The following is a 23799-nucleotide window of genomic DNA, read 5'->3' as shown; positions in this document are numbered from 1 at the left end:
CATGTGTATTATTTGTTATAATAAACAAACAGAAATTTATAAATATTTTTTCATAATACATAGTTCTGATATGTCTTTGGTAATCCGGATTTCCTTATCTTCCGGATAGGGGCCGGTTTTAATTGATCCGGATTAGCGGGCCTCTACTGTACTCAGAACGTTTGGACATACGAGCGCTATTTGTGTTGTTTACAGAAAATTGAAATATTCATCTCAGCCAAAAAATTAAATTAAATTAAGAACATTTTCGCGCAATTATTTTTTACAACTTTCGACGATGATTAACTCAGCAACAGTGAATCGATGAACTTAATTCAATTTTTGGCGATGAAGCTCCATCAAAAAGACGAATTTCGTCGTCCAAAATCAGCTGTTGTTCCGGAAACTATTTATGCCTTGTGCGAACTAACATTGCAAGATCGTCATATGACCTATCGTGAGATAGAGGCAACTATAGGCATTAGTGGAATCAACATACATTTAATATTGCATGGCCATTTAACTGTAAAAAAATTGTTTCACGTTGGATACCACACAATTTGTCGATCGCTCAAAAAACGGCTCATGTCGTCGAGAAAACTATAAAAAAAATGCGATAGCGGTGCTTCGAAACACATCATATGAAAGATGATGAATCGTAGATTTCCGCATATGAGCCCGAAAGTAAAGAACAGTCGACTGTATGGGTGTTTCAAGATGAGCCGAATGCGATAAAGGTTTTTGCACATGATGCACTTCAAAGCAAATGGTTGGCTGTTGTTTTTTACTTGGCATGTCGCAATCATATCACTAGAACAAGGCAGAACAATAAATTATGAGTGGAACACAACCATAAGTTTACCAGTTGTCTTTCAAGAAATCAGAAAAACCTTCCGCCGAAGACGAACCACTCTTAACCATGACACTACGATATCTGACAAATGGACTGAAACAACTGCTTTTTGAAGCACTCAAAATTTCGATTTGATGAGTCATCCACCGTGTAGTCCTGACTTGGCACCGAATAACTTCTATATATTCCTTTACATAAAAAGAAACTAAGAGGTAAGGTAAATGCATGCGTGGTGCATGTTTGGGTGATACCTCAATTAGAGTGGCAAAAGTGCTTCGAAAATTGGTTCAAACGCATACAAAAGTGTATAGGTTTTAGTAGAAAAAGTTTTGAAAACAATAAAGAAATTTTCGATTATTAAAAAAAAACAAAATATTTAGTTCTCTAAATCCCAAATATAAAAAGCAACCCTCTTATGAGACATAAATATCTCAATTTCAATGATAACTTGAGGCTTTTAATTCAATTCGTTCTATTTAGATACGAATTCGAAACAAAAGCTTAGTAATCAAGATAGGAAATCAACAAATGATTCTTAAAAAGTTTATCCGAAAGGAAAGAAGAGAAGTCTGTGCATAATTTTTTCTCACATTTTTCTTAACGGGTTACTTGGGTTTCCTCGGGTAAAAAACAGTATTTTTCAACAATCTTTTTTCATATAAAAAATTATATATTTTATCATAATTTTTTGTTGTTACAAATATACACTATTAACAAAGAAATTCTGAAATTAATAAAAAAATATTCATTCAGTGAAAATTTCGCGACATTTTTTTTTTTGCAAAAAGTTGCCTACCGAAACTATTACTCGGATCAACTTGAAAATTTAGGACAATATTTTAGAGGTGTTGCAGAATTTAACAAGACAATAAAAAAATCGATTTTTGAAACCCGTAAACCTCTAACTCCTTAAGTTTAAGTTTGCGAAATTCTTTATTTCTATTTGCTTGTTTAATGGAAGTATATTTCATAAAGATTACTCTTACTTACCTCCTTCAGCTTATCCTCATCTCGAAGATAGAAAGCAATATAGAATAAGGACAAAAATGAGTTGACGAACTGAAAAAGAGCCACTTTTGCAATAAGATGGTTTTCGTATTTCGATTGAAGACGATAGTTTTCTAAAACAATAAAAATTATATTGAATACGATACAGAAAAGGACTTGAACAAACCGTGATCATTAAGCCAGACAGCCAATTTATAATAAGCCTCATCCATTAATGTTATTGCCCCAGCTAATAAGACCTTTGGTATTACACTGAAACAGCATAGAATGCTTTCTTCCGGCAATTTAGAGTCCCACCAATCCTATAAAAATATATGTCATGAACAAATATATAATTTATAAATATTCTTATATTGAAGAAGAAGTAGAAACATTTATACTCTTCTTATTTGCAGAATTAATTTAGATATCAGCGATAGATTGCCAAATTTTTGTCTATACTTTGTGAAATTAAACGAACATATGTATACATATAACATTATCTATTTAATTGTCTCCCATAATAATTAATAATTGACGCGACGTTAGTTTTGATCCCATATGTAAAATTTACTTCTTAATTTTATTAAAAAACATAGAATTTATTATGTGCGAATTAACACAGATGTAGGTCTTTTAATCAAAAATTAAAATTTTAAGTTTTTATTGCCATTAATATCCAATTTATCTTAAGGGGGGTCTAATGGAAAATACTTGTGATCACTTTATAGCAGTGGTCGGCATTTCATAGCAAAATTTTGCAAACTAACTTCACACGTACGCTTACGCTCAATCGTTCAGTTGTTGTCGAGCCAGCAACGAATTAACATCACGCAAGACTATAGCGCAAAACCAAATATGCCCTGCGAGAAATATTTTATGATTCTAAAAGCTTTGGTGCCATGCAATGCCTTTAATGTTCCAAGTCTTTTAAAGATAATAGGGAATATATCCTTAAAAGACGTTTTGTTAATTTTCATTATACTCTTAATTAATTATAAAATGTGCTTAATTTTAATTCCAATTTCTCACTGGGCCACTTTTTTTTGTGCTCACCAACACAGTGACAGATCCTCTCATGCCGACCACTGCTTTATAGAATGACAGGGTAGTAACAGACTCTTAATTTTTATACTCTCGCTACATGTTGCAGGATATAATAGATCACCTTACGGTTGTTTGTTACACGTAAAACTAAACGAGATAGATATACAGTTAGGTACAATCAAAATTATTAAGATGATGAGACGAATTGCATTCCTGATGTTGAAAGCAATGTGTCCGTTTGTCTGACCTTGCAAGCGATTACTTGAGTAAAATTTTAACTTGTTACACATGTTCCTTGGCACTGTGATTAGATTGGTATTGCGGGTTTCGCCCATCGGATAATCGCCGTAGCATCGTATTCAAATCGTAAAAAAATGTGTGTGAAATCTCATATCTTGGCAACAAATGAATTTGGTCAATAAGATTATCTTCCATCTCATAATCACGCCTAATGTGTTATACATACCCATAACATAATAGTAAATTCGACGAATGGTTCACAGTTGGTTCATTTGATGCTTCCGTTTTCGAATAAATATACTACTATGAGCAAAAATTTAAAATTCTTAATTTATTTTTCAAAATCTATGTCGACCTCCCCAAAGTAATTCCCCTTGGCTCCAGTACACTCGTGCCAACTTTTTTCCATTCCTCAAAACAGTTGTTTTGAGCATGATATTGGTGAAAAACTCACAATGAATCAACACAGTATGCGACGGTGCATTATCGTGGTCCAAAAACAAAGATTTGACGGACGTTATTTCTGGTTTCTTATTCTTATTAGCTATTCGCGTCGCAAACGACGCATAACACTCAAATAGACGCTCCTTGTGACAGTTTGCCCAGTCGGAAGGAATTCGTAGTGCACCTTAATAGTCGAAGAAAACTGTCAACATAACCTTGATTTTTGACTATCTTTGACGTGATTTATTCGGTTTCGGGAAAAAAATATTTCGACGAATGGGTTTTCGCGCGAAATTTAAATTTAAAATTCTTATTATTTTTTGTCCTCGGTAGTCCTTGTAAGTACATATGAAAATGTACGTATACGCATATACATAAATGTACTATAAATACCAAAATATAAAATACACAAATAAGGAGTTAAAAACTTATAATAACCTTGTGCAAATTATACATGCATTGAGCAATTCCACTATCAGGTATGTTATTATGATCCAGCCAATCCTGTAAAAAATAAATGTATTGCATGAAATGAGTTGAGTGAGTGAGTGAATTTTACTTAAACCGAAATAAGAAATGTAAGCAAAACCTAACCTCATTGTAGATTTGTAGAAAACTATAAAAATCTAAAAAAATTACAAAGCAAAGCAAGCTAAATGTGTTTGAGAATTGGTTTACCTAAATCAAGGAGTAATTTGTAAATTGCTTTTGTAAGCTTTAGCTTATAATAACTGAATAGAGTCCAAAGTAAATTAAGTATGAAATGGTCTTATAACGACTTTTCAAATAAATGAAACAACAGAACTAATAAAAATGTCGTGCTTTAAAGTGTAAAAAATCTGCTGAGCTTATTATTTAAAACGTTGTAGTAGTAAATTAAAATAGAGCTGTAAAGCTGATTTTGTGTCGCCATGGCTAGTATCTTCATATGTGACGACCAATGCAGGGGCAAAATCGCGCTCTTACATTTGGCACTAGCTGTCAAGGAATTGCTAATGTTCAAAAAATTTGATTACGACGATTGCGATTAAACGATGTTACAGTTTTGCTTATACGTCACTAATATGTAATGAAACTAATCAAAATCTTTCTCACACGCTGATTAATATTTTATGGCATTGCTCTAAATTATCTATTGCTGACATCTATTCTCCTCATTTCGATTATTTTGCTTGAATATCTACATAGGTAACTCACCTGGAATCGTAGCATCAGAAACATTACAACAAAAACAAGCGCGAGGCACATTCCGATCACTGGAAAACTGACTAGATATCGAAAAACGCGACGCTTCCACGCTGGTGCTTCTCTTGGTTCAAGTCGACCAGTTACATTATTTTCTACTAAAATACCCTGAAATGAGAAAAAATCGTATGTACGTATATATGCACTGGTCTTTCACAAGTATAAACTCTATGAATTTAATCGGAAAATCCCTATGCCAGGAGTAAACCAACATTCCCAAATTTTTTATCACATAAACTTAGCTTTATTACTATATTCTACTTCCCGTCAGCGAAAATTATACAAAAATCATTCCCAAATGATACGAACATAACCGAAGGGGCCGATAGCATCCATTTTAGACAGGTATACTTGAGAGCTTATTTTCAAGGAGTTTATAAACATATATGTATATACAATAAATTAAGCCGAACGTTTCAAAGTCCTGAATATCAGTTATGTGGGGACCAAGGCAAGTTTTCGTTTCGTTCTATCCATTTTAGGCACAAAAAATGCAGTTATTAAAAAATACGCTCTCTCAATTTCAATAAAATAACTCCCACTTTGGCAAAGTGATATGCAATAAATTGGAAGTTCAAATAGGTATAAGGGGACCAAAGGAAGTATTGTATTGATTGTAGAGCTGTGTTATTAAAGAAACATTTCATCGAATTTCAATAACATATTTTACAGATTGAACGATATTTAGTGTTGTTATCGTAATGATTATGATAATTCAAGGGGTGGAGGCGTAACAGTTTTAATTAAGAAAAAAATTCGACACCATTTCGTTCCTCCATCTAACACTACGCTTATTTAAAACATCGGTATTCAAATTACAAATTCATCTAACGAGTACTCTAATATTTTTTTGTTGCTTTCTTGGGGGTCATGCAGGTAGAACCAACAACAAGAGGCAACAGTTCTCCGCTGACATTACTCGAAGAAATGGTTTCATACAATTTTCATATTGTTTTCGTTGTGATTACAACCATGTTCCTTCTAGCAAAGGACAACAAAGTTCAACGCTCGGCATTTTTCTATAACCTGTGCTCAATTCTGATCATTTACTTGTATCGGTTATATTCAACGCAAATTTTTTAAGGTATACTACAAAAATGCAAACTAGACAAAATACTCAATATATTTCTCTAAAAATTTACTAAGCGTCGAACTGAATTCTACCTCGTATCAAGTCGACTTATTGATCTCAAACTTAAATCGAGTTATACAAAAAGCAAGAGATTTAAGCATTCCAAAAAAATGTTTAAGGGCTTTACACAAACTACTACCAATAGAAAATCGACAGTTAATGAAACTAAGAACTGGTATTGTTACAGATTAATCGCTGATCGAATTCTGTTGAGCCTACTCAATATAAGTATGTATAAAAGCTAATGTTAAAACTCTGCGGTGAATACTGTAATAATCTACTTTCCACGTTTGGAACATAACAAAAGTATTATAGAAGGAGGGTTCATACATTCCAACGTTGAAAGATTTTCATTAGGAATCACATTGCATCCAAATAAATTTACACAATTCATATTTAAGAAATAACTTCGCAAAAAAGGATTTTTTTTGTCATAATAAAGTAGATGAGACATTTATGTCTAAACTCTTATTTAATTATTCGTCGACTTTTGTACACTTAAATTTGTCAATAACTAAATAAGACATTTATTAAGTGACAGTTAAGAAGTTCAGTACACTGTAATTATTATTGGAAGTTCAAAAAGCGGTTGTTTTAATATACTATAAAATCACACAAAAAGATTTAAATAGTCAGTCAATATATTTAGTCAAGGTTAATATAAAATGATTTTTAATCGTAATATTTAAGTACTGGGTGTTTTTATTTAAATACTCAAAAAATGAGAATTTTGTCTGATCTGGCCAAACTACAAAACGTTATAAAAAAATCGATAATTTTAGCGCGCTGTCACACTGCAATAACTTCTTTAACTAAATATAACTGCTTTGTGCGTTAACAAAATAACGGTTTTAAGTACGGGTGAATCACTCATAGCGCACTCAGAGAGTTCTCTGCGGGAAATGGGCTGCCTATCAGTGACCTATAGTATGAGGTTGCAAGATACCAAATATGATTGCATTGAATTAACGGTTTCGTCGAATTATATTGACGGCATTTCAAACTCCTTACGTACAGCTGCATCCGAAACCCTTGGTTTTCGGAAAGTGCAAAAGAACAACTGGTACGACGAGGAGTGCCGCGCCGCAGCGGAGAGAAAACAGGCTGCCTACCTCGCAACGTTACGATCGACCACAACACGTGCGGGATGGGATAGATACCGAGAATTGAAGAGGGAAGCGAGACGCATTTGCATACAGAAAAAGAAAGAGGCCGAAATGCGTGAGTATGAAGAGCTTGATAAGCTGGCCGACAGGGGTAATTCTCGAAAATTCTACGAAAAAATGCGGCGGCTTACAGAAGGTTTCAAGACCGGAGCATACTCTTGTAGAACCCCCAAAGGTGATCTAGTGACCGATGCCCAGAGCATACTTAAATTATGGAGGGAACACTTCTCCAGCCTGCTGAATGGCAGAGAATACACAACAAATCAAAACATCGACAAATCAAAATACCGACAAATCAAACACCGACAAATCAAGAAAAGGTGGCCTTCAGCCTCCGGCCACGAACACGCTCAGGACCTTAGTCAGAAGAATTCTCTTTCTGTGCTTCGATAGAAATAAGGGCAGACAAGATAAAATATTTTTCACATGTCGGTATTTTGATTTTTCGGTGTTCTGATTTGTCGGTATTTTGACTGTCGGGATTCTAAATTTCGAGATTTTGATTGTCGGCATTACGTTATACACAGAATCCAAAAAATATAATATTCTTCACATGCCGGCATTTTGATTTGTCGGTATTTTGATGTGTCGGCATTTTGAATTTCTGTATTTTAAGTGTATCCCGTATCCCATATTTTATTTACAATTTTCTTAAGGGATCGTCTCAGTGGGACGCTCCGAAAAATCAGTGACTTATGATATCATTTAAAGCTTTGGGGTGTAACATGTCCTGGAAAATATATATGCTGGACTCTCATCTGGATTTCTTTACGGCAAATTTGGGTGCTATGAGTGACGAACAAGGTGAGAGGTTCCATGAAGACATTTCCTTAATAGAGAAGCGTTATCAAGGGAAATTGAGTCCAGGAATGCTAGCAGACTATTGTTGGAGACTTAAAAGGGACCTACCGGAAGCCAAATATTCAAGAAAATTATAAGTATCTATTAGATATTAGGAAATAATTCTGTAAGTGTGGCTGAATTTTGTACTTTTTACGAAAATATATGTTTTAATGTCACAAGAAAACAAAACGTTTCGGTAAAAGTTTTACCAATTTTAAAACAAAATTGAATGTTGGCTCTTTGTTCGAAGCTCATTTTCGCACCGATAACGCAAACATACTGACACTTTAAACGCAATAATTTCACTGCCAATATATGAAATATCATGAAATTCTCACTGGTCAATCGATAAAGATAGCAGATTCTAACGCATCAGTCGGCATATAGATGGATCCACCAGAGTACGCTAGATTCAGAAAGGCCTGTTTACTTTGGAACGCACCTTGTAAACTAGTTAAATAAATTTTTGAAATAACACGTAAAAAAAGGCCCTGTACGATGTCCACGATTGCAGCCGCAATTTGAACGGTTTGAACAAACAGTATCGAATTTTATTATTACTTTTTTTGACAGTTTTTCGTAGAAAAAAATACGAAGATTTCAAAATAAAAACTTCCATATCGCAAAAGTGAATAACGTTAAAACAAATTGGAACTAGATATCTTCAAAACTGTTCCTTCTGAGAAAAACGTACACGCGTTCCCCACTCTGTTCCCCACTGAGTATGTAACTGCAAATACAAAAAGAAATATGTGCTAACTTACTACAGAACACTACAAAGGAATAGAGAAAGAATTAGGAAATTAAAAGAAGGCTTTACAAATTTTCAAAAAAATCAAAATAATTTACTAACAGACACAAAACTTCACAATGTATAGCTTGAATGCCTCAGACAGTAAGTAGAAAATAAACTAGAACTTATAAAGGTACAAGTCGAAGTTCAAGAAGTAAGGAAGGGCTAAGTTCGGGTGTCACCGAACATTTTATACTCTCGCATGATAATGTGATAATCGAGATCCGCTATCATCATTGGTTCCTAATGTACATATATATTACACAGAGAAGGCGTCAGATGGAATTCAAAATAGCGTTATATTGGAAGAAGGCGTGGTTGTGAACCGATTTCACCCATATTTCGTACATGTCATCAGGGTGTTAAGAAAATATTATATACCGAATTTCATTGAAATCGGTCTAGTAGTTAATGAGATATGGTTTTTGGTCCATAAGTGGGCGACGCCACGCCCATTTTCAATTTTTAAAAAAAGCCTGGGTGCAGCTTCCTTCTGCCATTTCTTCCGTAAAATTTAGTGTTTCTGACGTTTTTTGTTAGTCGGTTAACGCACTTTTAGTGATTTTCAACATAACTTTTGTATGAGAGGAGGGCGTAGTTATCATCCGATTTCTTTGATTTTTGAACTGTATATGGAAATGCCTGAAGGAAACAACTCTGTAGAGTTTGGTTGACATAGCTATAATAGTTTCTGAGATATGTACAAAAAACTTAGTAGGGGGCGGGGCCACGCCCACTTTTCCAAAAAAATTACGTCCAAATATGCCCCCCTAATGTGATCCTTTGTGCCAAATTTCACTTTAATATCTTTATTTATGGCTTGGTTATGACACTTTATAGGTTTTCGGTTTTCGCCATTTTGTGGGCGTGGCAGTGGGCCGATTTTGCCCATATTCGAACTTAACCTTCTTATGGAGCCAATAAATACGTGTACCATGATTCATGTTTCATCATGATATCTCAATTTTTAATCAAGTTACAGCTTGCACTGACGGACGGACGGACAGACAGACATCCGGATTTCAACTCTACTCGTCACCCTGATCACTTTGGTATATATAACCCTATATCAGACTCTTTAGTTTTAGGACTTACAAACAACCGTTATGTGAACAAAACTATAATACTCTCCTTAGCAACTTTGTTGCGAGAGTATAAAAACTAAAAATATTGGCTGCAAAAAAAAGCTTATGCATTAACTAGTAATGTTGTTTTATATAGTACACCTTTTCGTTGTGTTTTTTTCTTTTTCTGTAATTAAAATAATTATATTTACTTTGTTTTAACGCATTTTATTTAAATTGTATTGAAATCAAAATGTTAATAAAACTTGTGGATAAGATTAAGTATATTTATTTTAAAGAAAGAACAATTTATTGAACGAAACTATTGATTTTAAAAGTACAACGAAAACGATTTATATTTAAATTAATAAAGCAGCTTCAAAAATTTCTGCCTGGGAAGGTTCATTTGTAATAAAATTTGTGTCTTCGCATTGATAATCTATACCATACATGGGCATTTTGACTCACATGAGCAGTTACTCTCAGGACACGTATTCTTACGCTCTTATTTCAGTCGCTATTGAGAGCGAAAAAACCAGTTTTGCACTGTGGGATGATGAATTGATTTTCCTGCCAGTTGCGCTGCAGACAGCAACGAGGTAACATAGGTAGTCGGTATGTTGATGTTTTTTTATGCCCTAGTATATTTTTGCCCCATTTGAAATGTATAACATAAATAAAATGTTATAATTTCAGATACCTTTGGTGGGGTAAATTAAAACCCATCAGTACTGTTCATGAGGGAGCAGGCTTTTGGAAAACTTGAATAATCTTCGTCTTTGATCTCAGAAAGCAATAAAAATAAAATAGTTTGAAAATGAGTGACTTTTTTGAATAAATCGTTTTCAACTTGGAAACCCCAATCCTTATACTTCTGCAGAAGGGTATTTTTTTTCAAAAAACATATTATCTCTCTCAATACCCTCATATTTCTCAAGGTATTTATGGAAGGTATTATAGTGCCTCCTAAAATTATATCCCCGGGTCCCCTTTACCCACATATTACACAATAGACATTGCATATTACCAAAGGCATCGGAAATCATAAAGCAATATCTGTCATTCATTTTGAACAAACACATAGAGGTACGCGCATAAATAGTATCATAAAACAATCAAGCGGCGCGCAATGTTGCTTCGCTGTTGTTTGTTAATCAACTGACTGCAAATGTTCTTTGTCCCATGGTAGCCACTTTACGCTCGCGGTTACCAATACATCCATACATTTCATTTGCCCATCTCTGATCTACACCGATTTTTTAGAACACCATTTGTTCTCTCCACAACATTACGCGCGCGTGCAGGTGTTAGTTTTACAATTGTATCTACTGCAAATCGTTTTCTAGTCAAGGCAATGGGGGTCGGCTTTAGTATACCGTCCCAGGATTTCGGGAATAAAATGGGTATGGTCGGATAGAGGAGACCCTCCAGATCACGAATATATATGATTATAGCCGCAGGAAGCTTATAGTTTTCGAGATATTCGCATTTAAATTTGAAAATTTGCAATATTTTAATTACATATTTTCTATATATAAAATTAATTTCGAACTTATATTTTTCAATTTTATATACACTACCACATCACTAATTCATTTGTACACATTTATTTTATATAATATAGTGCAAAAATAGCTTTTAATATACATTTAAATTATGGTTGAATTATGATTATTTAAGAATAGCAAATGAATTACAAACTGACAAATAATCAGTGTTACCACACTAAAATATTTTACAAACTAAAACAAAAAAAAATATAAAGAAATATTATATCCTAAATACAGAAAACATAATCGTTGATAAACAATAAAAAATATATAAAAAACGTAAGCGGCCTGAAAAAAATTTGATACACCCCGGTGTTGGACCGCCCAGGGTTATTTTTTTTATAGGTTGTTGGGGTATAAACTGTTCACTTTATTACAAATGATGTCGATAAGGTAACACTGATTATTTGTCAGTTTGTAATTCATTTGCTATTCTTAAATAATCATAATTCAACAATAATTTAAATGTATATTAAAAGCTATTTTTGCACTATATTATATAAAATAAATGTGTACAAATGAATTAGTAAAGTGTTAGTGGATATAAAAGTGAAAAATATAAGTGCGAAATTAATTTTATATATAGAAAATATGTAATTAAAATATTGCAAATTTTCAACTTTAAACGCGAATATTTCGAAAACTATAAGCTTCCCGCGGCTATAACTACTTATATATATCCTTGATCAGAATAATCTCCTCTATCCGACCATATCCTTTTTATCCTTGAAATCCTGGGACGGTATACTAAATTCTTCCCGGCAATGGTAAGCCATCTTGTAATAGTTCCAATAATAAATTAATAAATAAATAAACTTACATTGTGTTGGGTAATTCAAGAGGACTGGTCTTATCTCTTAAATTCCGTTGGTAAATCAGGCAGGACTTGTTTCCCTCCTCCCAAATACGTTGTCGCAAATATACAATATTAATTTTTATGTATACTATTAAGTTTTATTAACAAAGTTTAAAGTCAAAATTTAAATTTTTTAGATTTTGGATGCCGCAAAATCAAAACAAAAAGATGTGTGACAGATTGCCGAAGTTCACAATAGTTTAATCGAAACTCGAATTCAATATTGCCACTGTAATCTGGCCAAGTTACTTTAGAAAGTTCGTAATTAATCATCTTAAAATTAGCTTTCGCAAAGTTGAACCGAGAACAAAGGTGTTGTGTATTATTTTGAAATAAGTTGACACGAGCTTGACAAGCTGGCCCAAAAAATGCGGCGAACCCAAGGAGGTGATCTAGTAACCGATGCCCAGAGCATACTAAAATTATAGAGGGAACTCTTCTCCAGCTTGCTGAATGGCAGTGAAAACATAACTCCAGGAGAAGGCGAACCCGATTCCCCAATCGATGACGATGGAACAGACGTTCCATTGCCCGACCATGAAGAAGTTCGAATAGCGATTGCCCGTCTGAAGAACAACAAAGCGGCGGGGACCGATGGATTTCCAGCCGAGCTATTCAAACACGTCAGCGAAAAACTGATAAGGAGCATACATCAGCTTCTTTGTAAAATATACAAAAAGAGGGACCCTACAATCTAGGCCAATTACCGTCAAATAAGCCTCCTCAATATCGCGTATAAGGTTCTATCGAGCGTATTGTGGGAAAGATTAAAGCCCACCGTCAACAAACTGAGTGGCCCTTATCAGTGTGGCTTTAGAGCAGGAAAATTAACAACCGACCAGATATTCACCATGCGCCAAATCTTGGAAAAGACCTGTGAAAAGAGAATCGACACGCACCACCTCTTCGTCGATTTCAAAGCTGCCTTTGACGGCACGAAAATGAGCTGCCTGTATGCCTTTGATTTCTGAATTTGGTATACCCGCAAACCTAATATGGCTGTGTAAATTGACGTTGAGCAACACCGAAATCTCCATCAGGATCGGGAATGACCTCTCCGAGCCGTTCGATACCGAGGTTTCAGACAAAGTGACTTTCTTTCGTATGACTTCTTTAACCTTCTTCTGGAAAAAATAATTCGAGCAGCAGAACTAAATCGAGAAGATACAATCTTCTATAAAAGTGTACAGCTCCTGGCATATTCAGTTCTGCTTTCTTCAGAATGGATAAGGCAGCGAAGCAAATGGGTCTGCTGGTGAACGAGGGCAAGAAGAAATATCTCCTGTCATCAAACAAACAGTCGTCGCACTCGCGAATAGGCAGTCATAACTTCGAAGTTGTAGATAATATCGTCTATTTAGGAACCAGCATCAATACCAACAACAACGTCAGCCTCGAAATCCAACGCAGGATAACTCTTGCAATTGAGAAGTCAAGTCCTCTGTCGACGAACAAAAGCTAAACTCTATAAGTCGCTCATAATTCCCGTCCTGCTATATGGTGCAGAGGCTTGGGCGATGACAGCAACCGATGAGTCGACGTTGTGAGTTTTCGAGTGAAAAGTTCTGCGAAAGATTTATGGCCCTTTGCGCGTTGGCCACGGCGAATATCGTATTCGATGGAACGATGAGCTGTGTGAGATATACGACGCCATTGACATAGTTCAGCGAATTAAAAGACAGCGGCTACGAAGCTAAAAGCTAAAAGAAGAAACGACTGGCGTGCTGTTGTTAACTCGGCTATAACGCCAGTAAAGAAGAAGAAGTTGGATACGATTTCGATATTAATTTCCAAAGGAAGATGATAAAAGTTCTCTAGCAGAACCAAATTATTACATCGGACAACAGAGAATATTGAAGTGTTATCAATGTAAATCAGATCTAAAATCTTGCCAAACTTGTTCGTATCTAAATTAATTTGGTTAAGACCCAACAAGTATAAGAACTCATTTAAACATAAGCGAGTACTAACAGGAATGATGGACTCATCAATAGATTTCAATGATGCAAATGGTAAATTGAAATCTCCCAAAACAAGTAAAGTAAAGTAAAATAAATATTACCACCATTAACGCAAATTCGAATGCACTTAAATTCAATGAAGTCTGCTTGAGGTACATACATCGACTTCTTCAGATGCATTCTGCTCAGGCGATTATATCCAAATATTTCAAATTCGCTATTGAATATATCATTATCAAGTTTCTGGGAAAGCGATAATTTTAAAATTACAATTAATGCTATGTAAATACAATTCAGTTAGTTTTGTATTAAGACCTCTAACATTTTGATAATAAATACTCAGCGAATTATTATTAATCAGTTTTTTGTATCAACGAGTAATCACGGGTTCCTTGGCAAAAAAAGAGAAGATGGATTAGTAGATGAGCGTAAACGTACCATTGCCACACCCAATAAACGTCTTTAAGCGAAAACATACTAAATTAAGATATGCAACAATAATTTCGAACATGGGATCTGTGATTAGTTAGTGGCACCTGTGGACTAACATTTAAAAAAAAGTTGATGTAGCCCAGTCCTTAAAAGGATTAATGTAAAACAACAAGTTTTGTCAGAGCAAATTTCATGAGTACGCCAGCCTACACTGTAATGGATGAAATCGGATGATAACCCCGCCCACTCCCATAACGATAGCTCGATAAATCAATAACTATACTCTCGAGATGGTATGGAGGCGTACAAATTTTAACAATGATCGGCATCGCCCAATTTTAGGTAAAATCACATATCTCGGGACCAACTCTACCGATTTCAACTAAATTCGGTATTTGACATTCTATTTTACAGTACGAAAATGAGTGAGTACCGAATACCACATACCTACCTAAATTTATATCGAAAATATCGAAAATATTGGTCAATGTATGAGATTTATGAAAATGAGAGAGACTGCTTTACTCATAGCAGTGCCTATAATTGATAGGTTAGGTTAGGTTATACTGGCTGGCTATCTTATCATTCAGGGCCTTAGCAATGCCAGATGGAGGTTCAGTTTAGTTTGAAGTGAAGTATTCGTCATACAAGGCGTCAACGCTCTTAGCGAGCTTTAAGGCCGTCTTGATATCTACGTTTGGTCCTTCGTCTAGTCTCTTTAACTCCGAAGCTTCTTGATACTTAAGACGAGTTTTAAATTGTGCTTCTAATATCAACTTCTCTGCACTTTCTGCATGCATCGTTATTACTTACGCCCATCCGGCTCGCGCATAATGCCAGTAGCTTCTGATCTGTCAAGAGACCAACCGGCCTTTTCGAGACCGTATGAGTAAGAAGAAGAAAGCGAGTTTTTCTGAGTGGCTCTTGCGCATGATCTAGGCACCTAAATTGGATAAAAATTGGCGAGCGAAAACTTGACCTACCGCTCATATAATTAATAAGTATCAGGATTTTTGAAAATACAGCTGACTTTATTCCGTATAGATTGGTGATTGCATGTGCAGTGCCTTAATAAATATTTTATGCCGAATATGTCAGTCAATGAGTATTATTTATACATAAATAGCTTCAAAATATGTTCTCATACTCGAGAACAAAAACCGAAACCGAATCAAAATTAAATCAATACCCATAAATTGATTTCCGCCATTCCACCTACATATGTATATTTAAACCGTTCGGGTTGGTCACAATGTGTGATATTTTAATGAAACTAAATAAATGGACAAGTTTTCTTAAAAAATTCGTGGCTTAGAGCTGAACAAGGATGGGATTTTTCTATACCTTGGTCTAAACCTCATATCCCTAATGTAATGAATTCCATCCTCTGCTTGACGTTTTCCACACCTGCTAAGTGTATGACCTTTAATATACAATAAAATCTTTTTTTACACGGCAGGTACGTTCCTAAAAAAAACCGTGTAAACCAAAATCGTGTAAAAAAAATACACGATTCATATGTAAATTTGGGGATCTGTTCCAAAACCTTAAAAATCGTGTATATTGAAAAAAATTCAAATATTTTCTTAAATAACCGATATTAAACTCCAGTAAGTAATAATAAAACAAAAAAATCCATATTTATTACTAGAAAATAAATTTAGTTTACAGTTTAAATTCAATCCATAAGTACAAAAGTGTTATGGACTGGCTTAAAAATAACACTGTCGTCAGAAGATATATCTAACAAACTGTTTTTTCTAATGCAGAATTATCTTGACTATTAATCGGCCTCTATAGATTTTTTTGTCATAAAGTCTGTTAAAAGAAGTGGTTTTTTGTTTCTCCAGTTGTTTAGATATTTCTTGATACCGACCAACACAAGATTTAAGTTTTCGTTTCAATTGTAATACACGCTTGCAGCGAATTTCAAGCTCTCTCGAATTAAATTAGCCGTTAAAACCTGACTTTCACCTTCGTCGTCGTCGATATCGGCATCTTTATTCTCATTGATAGCCATAATTTCAATTAAGTCGTCATCATCAATAGAACCTTCTGGCATTAATTCATCGATGTTAGCCGTTTGGATGTAGTCAAACCCAGCGACACCTATATTATTTGAAAGACTTATAATCTCATAACAAATTTCTGATATTTGCCCTACTGAAGTTCCACTTAGCACGAAAGCTGGTAAAATCTTTTTCCAACAAGCATTTAAGGTTGATTGCCGCAACTGTTGGATAGCAAAGGAAACATGTGTTATGCAATCCAAAATACTAAACTTTTTCCATTCTTTCATAACATTCAAATTGTTTTCTTTCACTGAATCTAAAATATATCTTAACGTTTCCCTGATGCAAAAAAACCGTGATCAAGTGACACTGTAATACATAGTCACCACCGCTTTGTATCAGTGAAGTGGTACGAGTATTAGGTGGCAAAAACAGCAACTGAATATTCGAATGTATCAGCACTGGGTAGCTAGGTCCATTATCAACAAGCAAAAGTATTTTGAATTCTAAATCTTTTTGTGTCATATATTTCTGGACTTCAGGAACAAATATAGTAAATATAGTAACCATAATCCATGCCATTTAATTCGCCATAATATGAACTGGAAGTTGTGTAATGTCCTTACCTTTTAAAGCTCTTGGCATAAGGAATTTGTTGATTAATAATGACTTCAACATTTTATCGCCAGATGCGTTACTGCAAAGCAAGAGGGTTGCCCGATCTTTGGCGGCTTTTAAGCTGTCTTTTGATATTTTGCTATGATTGTTATTTTAGGCATTTTATTTGATCTGGCATTAAACATTTGATCTGGAGTATATCTGCCCTCTTGAATTATTTTTGCTAGTTCATCCGGATAGTTTTTTGCAGCATTTTCATCTGCTGATGACAATTCTCCTTAAATTTTTACATAGTGAAAAACGTGTCTTTTCTGAGATATCTTAAGGGCTTTCGCTTTAATAATTTTTTCCTGTAAATATTCAATCCATGACACCATATGTTTTTCAGTCTTCTCCAAAGTTGAATTTCGACTATAAGAAGTTATTTTTGAACTAAGTGTTGACCCAGAAATTACTGATTGTCAAATGGAACACTCATTTTTATTTAAACCAAAAGCTCTGCCAACAGATGTTGAACCTTCGCAACTTCTTAGACAGTCCAAAATTTTTTTTTCGTCTCTAATGAAATTGTTTGTCTCTGCAGAATATTATATTAATAAGGGCTCTGTAAAAACGAAATAAAATAAAATTGCTTAGTGCAATTTCCTAAGATAACAATCAAACACATATTTTTTTGGAAAAGTTATTAACAATTCCGATTATGTAATTTGAAGATTTTACAAATTTTTAAAAAATTACTAACTTAAACTTTAACTTGAAGAACTTTATTGAAATTATATACTGCGTCATCAGAAAAATTGATAAGTTAAATAAAAAGGGTATTTCTCTTAAAGTAAACAAGCCGTGAAGTAGGGTTGCCATTTGAACGATATCCAAAACTGCAGAAAATCATGTAAAAAATAAAAAAAACTTTTTAGCAATTTGTGTTAAATCAAAAATAACGTGTAAAAAACAAATCTTCTTGTCGTGAAAAAAAAAATCGTGTAAAAAAGATTTTACTGTATACCATATATGATACCAAAATTTATTGAAATTTTTTCACGCTTTCATGGAATAATGGATAGTATTTTTTTGCAAAATTTTTTAATGTAAAGTTTGGCCAGCATATGAAGGAGCTTTGATTCTTGCTAGTTGCAAGAGTATAAAATGTTCGGTTTCATCCGAACTTAGGGCTGCCCTTCAAATAACTCTGTTCCTCTCGGGTAATGAAAGATGATGTTGAACTTTCACTGTGGACACTATGAGACTTTCAGGATGCTTTATAACACAGTATAGAACTATATACCTTATAGAGTGGTCTAGGCGGTTCAAGTAGTTCAGGGGGTGTCGATAAGGTCCCCCAACGAAAGGCGAGTTCAACAGAATACCGCTTCCACGCCTCTAAATATAATGAAGCCCACGCTACGTTAAAGAGTGAAAATAGAACGTGTCCCATATCTTGCGCTGTTTGTCCTTTTCCCCAGAGAGCTGCATACAATATCATGCCAAAGACAGCTGGCACGCCTAAAGCGCAGGTGTAATGGCCCAGCCACGCAAAGTAAAGTGCTACTTTCACACCAAAATATTCAGCTATATCATCTGCAAATAAATAAATAAGCTAGTAGTTTGGTATAAGCGAATATAATATAAAAAATTACCAAGTGGTTGAGGGGCGAAAATCTGTTTTACCCAACTGTTTTGTAGCAGCGCCAGAGAGCGGGTTTCATGTAACGGAAAAACCTGCACAATTAGACCAGTTTCTTGCCAGGCTGCAACAATGCTTTGCCCTTCGGCTACGGCTGCGCGGCCCTGTAGGGCTTCGATATCCGCCTGGCTGGCACGGAGGCCTTGCAGTACCTGCAGCACCAGCCATTGCCGTTCTTGTGAGGTGAAAAGTGCACTGCTTCCATCTTCGGTCCGCAGTTGCTGAAAACAATGACTTTCACGTGTTGTGAATTCACGTAAGGCACCACCTAGGTCTGGACGTAAGCGTTTCGGTAATCGTGCTTCTTCGGCGGCTTTAAATAGTCTGAAATTAAAGAAAATAACATTTTAAAGCTCCAAATATAACCAAAACTCATACAAAAATAAATTGCCACAAGACCTAAGGCTGCAAAATGGTTTAAGTTCAAACAACTTGACAAAAAGTTTAAATAGCAACTTACACATTCGTTGGTGCACTAATGTAGAAAGCATTCCGACGTGTACTCTCGTGAGCCTTCACTTGTACAACCAATCCAAGCCCCGATGGTGGTTGAGAACGCAATCGTGAGAGAAGCCAACGAAGAGCCTCGTCAGGCGCATCTTCTGGAAACTCGATGACAACATCACATTGTGTCGGTATTTTATTCAACCAAAGGCGACGCGGCGTCATTAAATGCCCAGCATATGGAACTTTTCGACGTAATTGACGGGACGCTAAAGGAGGGACATAGAGGGTGACAAATTATTTTCCTTCAAACCTTTTAAATATGCAATAACTGATTTTTTTATGGAGTAAATGTATTTTATAAAACTCATTTAAATTAATTGTAATTATTAGTTTTTTAATTCTAGTTTTCTGCTCGGTTTCCCACAATAATATAGCAAAATGTGGCAACATTATACCATATAATATTTTAAGTCATTTGAAAGTTGGAAATCTTTAAATAGAAAAACTCTGGCCTAATGAAAAGATCACACCAAAATCAAAAAAAAATCTATCTTGCCCCAGAGTACCAATCTAATTAGAGTACTGTCATTTCATCCAATCGTTCTCATGTTTCTGGTCTCAAAGTGACGCTGCATCCGTTATTTGTGTTTACCATGGAAAAAGTAAATTCCTTACTTCGATATAAATTTTTTTTGATAGAACTAGCATAAATGATGCCATTGTCAGGGAGGCCACAAAAGGCAATATGCGATAAAACTCGTGAAACTATATTCAGTGAGCGCGAAATGAGATTAAATAGTTAGTTAACATCATTAGCGTCTCAAGGGAAATGATAAAACTTAGTACGCAATTACTGCGGAGTTCTTTGAATATCAATAATAAAGCAAACGATTCGTAATAATTCTGCGTCGATTTATAACAGGGGATGAAACATGACACACATGAGCTCAAAAACAAAAGTGGGCAGGTAAAATTTTACCAATTATTTTCTTATAGTCGATGACTCCTACATATTTCCGAGTTTTTGAAAGTCTAAATTGATTTGCCATTGTTTAGCAATCTTCTATTGGCGCGTATAAATTTTATAACTGCCGGATCATTAATTGGTGAATTATAGTATATCATTTTGAGTGAAGCAACTTTTGTTATTGTGAAAATAATATTTTATGCTTTTGTTAGGTTTGTTAGAGCTTTGAATAATTTTATATTTTACATATTAGTGGCATCACTACTCCTCTCTACTGTCGTCGGCAAAATGAAAGAAAAATGAAAGATATTTTTAATTTATCGAGAGCGACAACTGAGAGCCTTCTGTCGTGTAGTCGTGCAGCTGTCTAAATAACTGTGTCCATAAGAACGTGTGTATTTTAATATTTGACGGATGTCGCTTGAAGTCTGTCGCCTCCTTTGTGTTTACAGGATCATTCACGAATACACCTACATTTTTTATGTATGTATATAGCTTTATATCTTGCCATAAACCAAAAGTGTTGCATGCTTTTAAGTTTTATGTTAAAAATATACATTTTTATGAAATAGAGGCGTTTTCAAATATTATATACGTATGTTAAAAAGGTTTCACATAAAAATATATTATTTGTAAAATTTCATTTTTATTTAGGCATTTGTGAATTCTCAAATATCCAAGAATTGATTTTTATAATTCATTTATTAATTCCATATTTTGTTGCATTCCTTTTTTCAGTATATCTTATATTTTACTTTAATTAAAACTTTTAAATATATTTATAGAAATAGAAATTTTATTATCTACTGTACAAAAGAATTTTCCACTTGTGATAGATGATTTGTGCGGAAATTTAAATAAAAAATAAATTCGTAAAAAAATAATTTCTGTTCTAATAAAATTTTCGAAAACCAATCACAAAAAATTAAATAAACAGTCCATTGGTTGTAGTGTTTGTAGTATCAGATGTCAGATTCTGACCTGGTATCCTGGCAGTTACCAACAAAATGCAAAAGGATAACGCAAAAGGATATATCCTTTTTTCGAAAAATTCCACTTTTGAAGTGGCTAGTAGCTCAAATCGCTACGTATTGCTAACTGAAAGTTTTCCACCAAGCAATGTTAATTATATGGAAACGTCCACTGATGTCCCTGTCCGTACAGAACCAAAACTGGCACCAATTTTTGTGGATAACGTCATAAGAGGCGCACTTGGAAAGATCACGTACAAATAAAAAGAACTTAGCTAAGATTGGCTCCTAAAGAAAACAATCGAAGAATTTAGCAGACTCCACTCCTCCGATTGGAGCATCATGAAAATACATATGTATGTATATTTGCTGGACAATATGTAGTTTACAGCGTAGAAAATTGAAAAGATACCACTCGCAAGAACTCCTTGTCGATTTAATTATTGTATAAAATTAAATTTAATTTAATTTTTTGTATGTAGCTGTATATATTGTGTTTTCATAAAATTTAGTTATTATTTTTTTATAATTAAAAAGATTCTAAATATATTTAAATTTACAAAAAAACTTATTAGGGATATTCTCTTGCTCTTGCAAAACCCTTGCACGGTGCACGAATTGCAGATTTTTCCACCTAATGCAACGGCACAACAACAAACACACGCTGAAAAATATTTGCAAGGGCTGTAAAATATGCATGTCAGACCGAAACCCATGTTTATTTTCGTGCAATGACACGCAAAACTATAATTGCAACCCTGTTTTAGCTGTTTACATAAAGACATATTACGTCGTTAAATTGTTGAGGAAGGTAAGTTTTAAATAGATGTTATAATTTTTAATTTAAATTCTAAAGAATTTTTACAGTTTTCCATAAGAATGAATATTGAAGTTGCGCCCCCAGCGAAGAGGAAAAGGCAGCAGCCAAACAAGAAGTGGAAGGAGAATGAGGTGCACTCCATTATAGAGTTTTTAATGGATGAGGCGGAATTTGAAGTAAGTCTATACGTTTTTTTTTAATTTTTAATCAAATTCGGTTTTCTATTATTTCAGGTTCCAACTGCGCAATTGTTTTATAAACGATTTTTACAAACATCGCAGTTGGATGTTTCATGGGATCTGGAGCGGTGGAAGGTCCGACATTTGAAGGAGCAATACCGTAAAGCCAATAATGTGTGCAGGACTACAAGATGAAGCTGACGGCAGATCCATCGAAGGTTAGTATTATATAGATATTTTAAATTTATTGTAAATAAAACATTTTTTTACTAATTTCAGCAAAAATTGTTAAAATGTGTCCATATAACGACCAGCTGAGGGAATTATATAAAGCGGTTGCCGGCCATGCAGCCGTTACTAGTTGAAAGTAACCTTCCTTCGCCTCAGTTATGCCCAGTTAGTCCTGCGCAAGAATTCGAAGTAGAATTCTTGGAAGAGGAATGTGTACCAATTTCCACACCGGTATCAACACATCAACGGTCAATTCGGCCTCCGAAATCATCCGTTGGAAAATTGGCGGCTATCCAAGCTGAAAAAATTACTATAGAAGCGAAGAAGGAATTTGACAAGTATGAATTCGAAGAAGAAAAGTAAATTCAGGAAAGAAAATTAGATATAAAGTCTAAAAAATTAGATATAGAATTAAAAAAAATATAAACTGATGAAAAGTGCAAGGTGTTAGAATTAGAAGTGAAAGAAAGAGTGGCTATGTACGAAATTGAAAAAAAATTATAAAATAAAAGCAATTAAATGTACTAAATTACATTTGTATTTATTTGTAATTATTTATGGAGTTAGATTATTTCGTAAGTATGAACTTAAATAAATAGTTATATTAAAAATAGAGTTGGTATACCTAATACCACTATGTGTAACATACATACATACAACTATATTGCTAATTAACGTTTTATTGATCACCAAACATTATTGTGTACAAAGATTTGCGCTTGGCTTCTGCCTCAGTTATTCGTCGGCCATTTTCATGTGAAGAAAATTCGCTATCGACAACTATACTGTCTACGTATTCAATATCGTTAGAAGTAGCTCGTAAGATGTTATGCAATATACAGCAAACAATAAACCAGTTGGAACATAGAATATGACTTTTTTCGTCCTGAATACGTATTCTTAATTCTTTGAGGCTGCCAAAGCGTTCTTTTAGAATCCCAAAGCAAGGTTTAATCCTCACGCGATATGTGCAATGACGCAAGTTGAAAGCTTTACGCTTTATGTAGTCCATTTGTTGTGAATTTGATCGTAATGGCGTGATAAGAGTGGTCAGCAATGGATAAGCAGAATCTCCTGCTAGCCATTGAGAATAAGAAAAAAGTGAACCTTCCTGAGTGGAGAGAGCACTAGTATGAAACATGCGAGCATCATGTACACTACCACTACTACATGCCGAATCCTTAACTGTTAATCGCATATAACTTGTGCCTTTATGGAATAGATTTGGATTTTTGAAAAATAAGCCGAATGGTTAACAACAATGGTTTTTAGACGAAA

General features: G+C 34.4%; 1 protein-coding gene across 5 annotated transcripts in view; it reads right to left on the bottom strand.

Moving 5' to 3' along the window:
* Positions 1-23799, bottom strand: part of LOC120767388 — a 62950-nt gene that overhangs the window by 20225 nt on the left and 18926 nt on the right. For 3 of the 5 annotated variants that reach the window (XM_040093396.1, XM_040093398.1, XM_040093399.1), the window contains exons 3-9: positions 19367-19619; positions 18860-19230; positions 18508-18800; positions 4748-4903; positions 3989-4054; positions 2007-2142; positions 1823-1953 (exon numbers count right to left, since the gene is read on the bottom strand). In XM_040093396.1, the coding sequence (XP_039949330.1) occupies positions 1823-1953; positions 2007-2142; positions 3989-4054; positions 4748-4903; positions 18508-18800; positions 18860-19230; positions 19367-19619 (1406 nt within the window). The remainder of the gene's footprint in view (positions 1-1822; positions 1954-2006; positions 2143-3988; positions 4055-4747; positions 4904-18507; positions 18801-18859; positions 19231-19366; positions 19620-23799) is intronic. The other 2 variants (XM_040093397.1, XM_040093400.1) reach the window with 1 other exon arrangement.

The sequence above is a fragment of the Bactrocera tryoni genome, chromosome 2 (assembly GCF_016617805.1).
Source record: "Bactrocera tryoni isolate S06 chromosome 2, CSIRO_BtryS06_freeze2, whole genome shotgun sequence".
NCBI classification, from domain to species: Eukaryota; Metazoa; Arthropoda; class Insecta; order Diptera; family Tephritidae; genus Bactrocera; species Bactrocera tryoni.
This window is presented reverse-complemented; position numbering and strand designations above follow the sequence as displayed.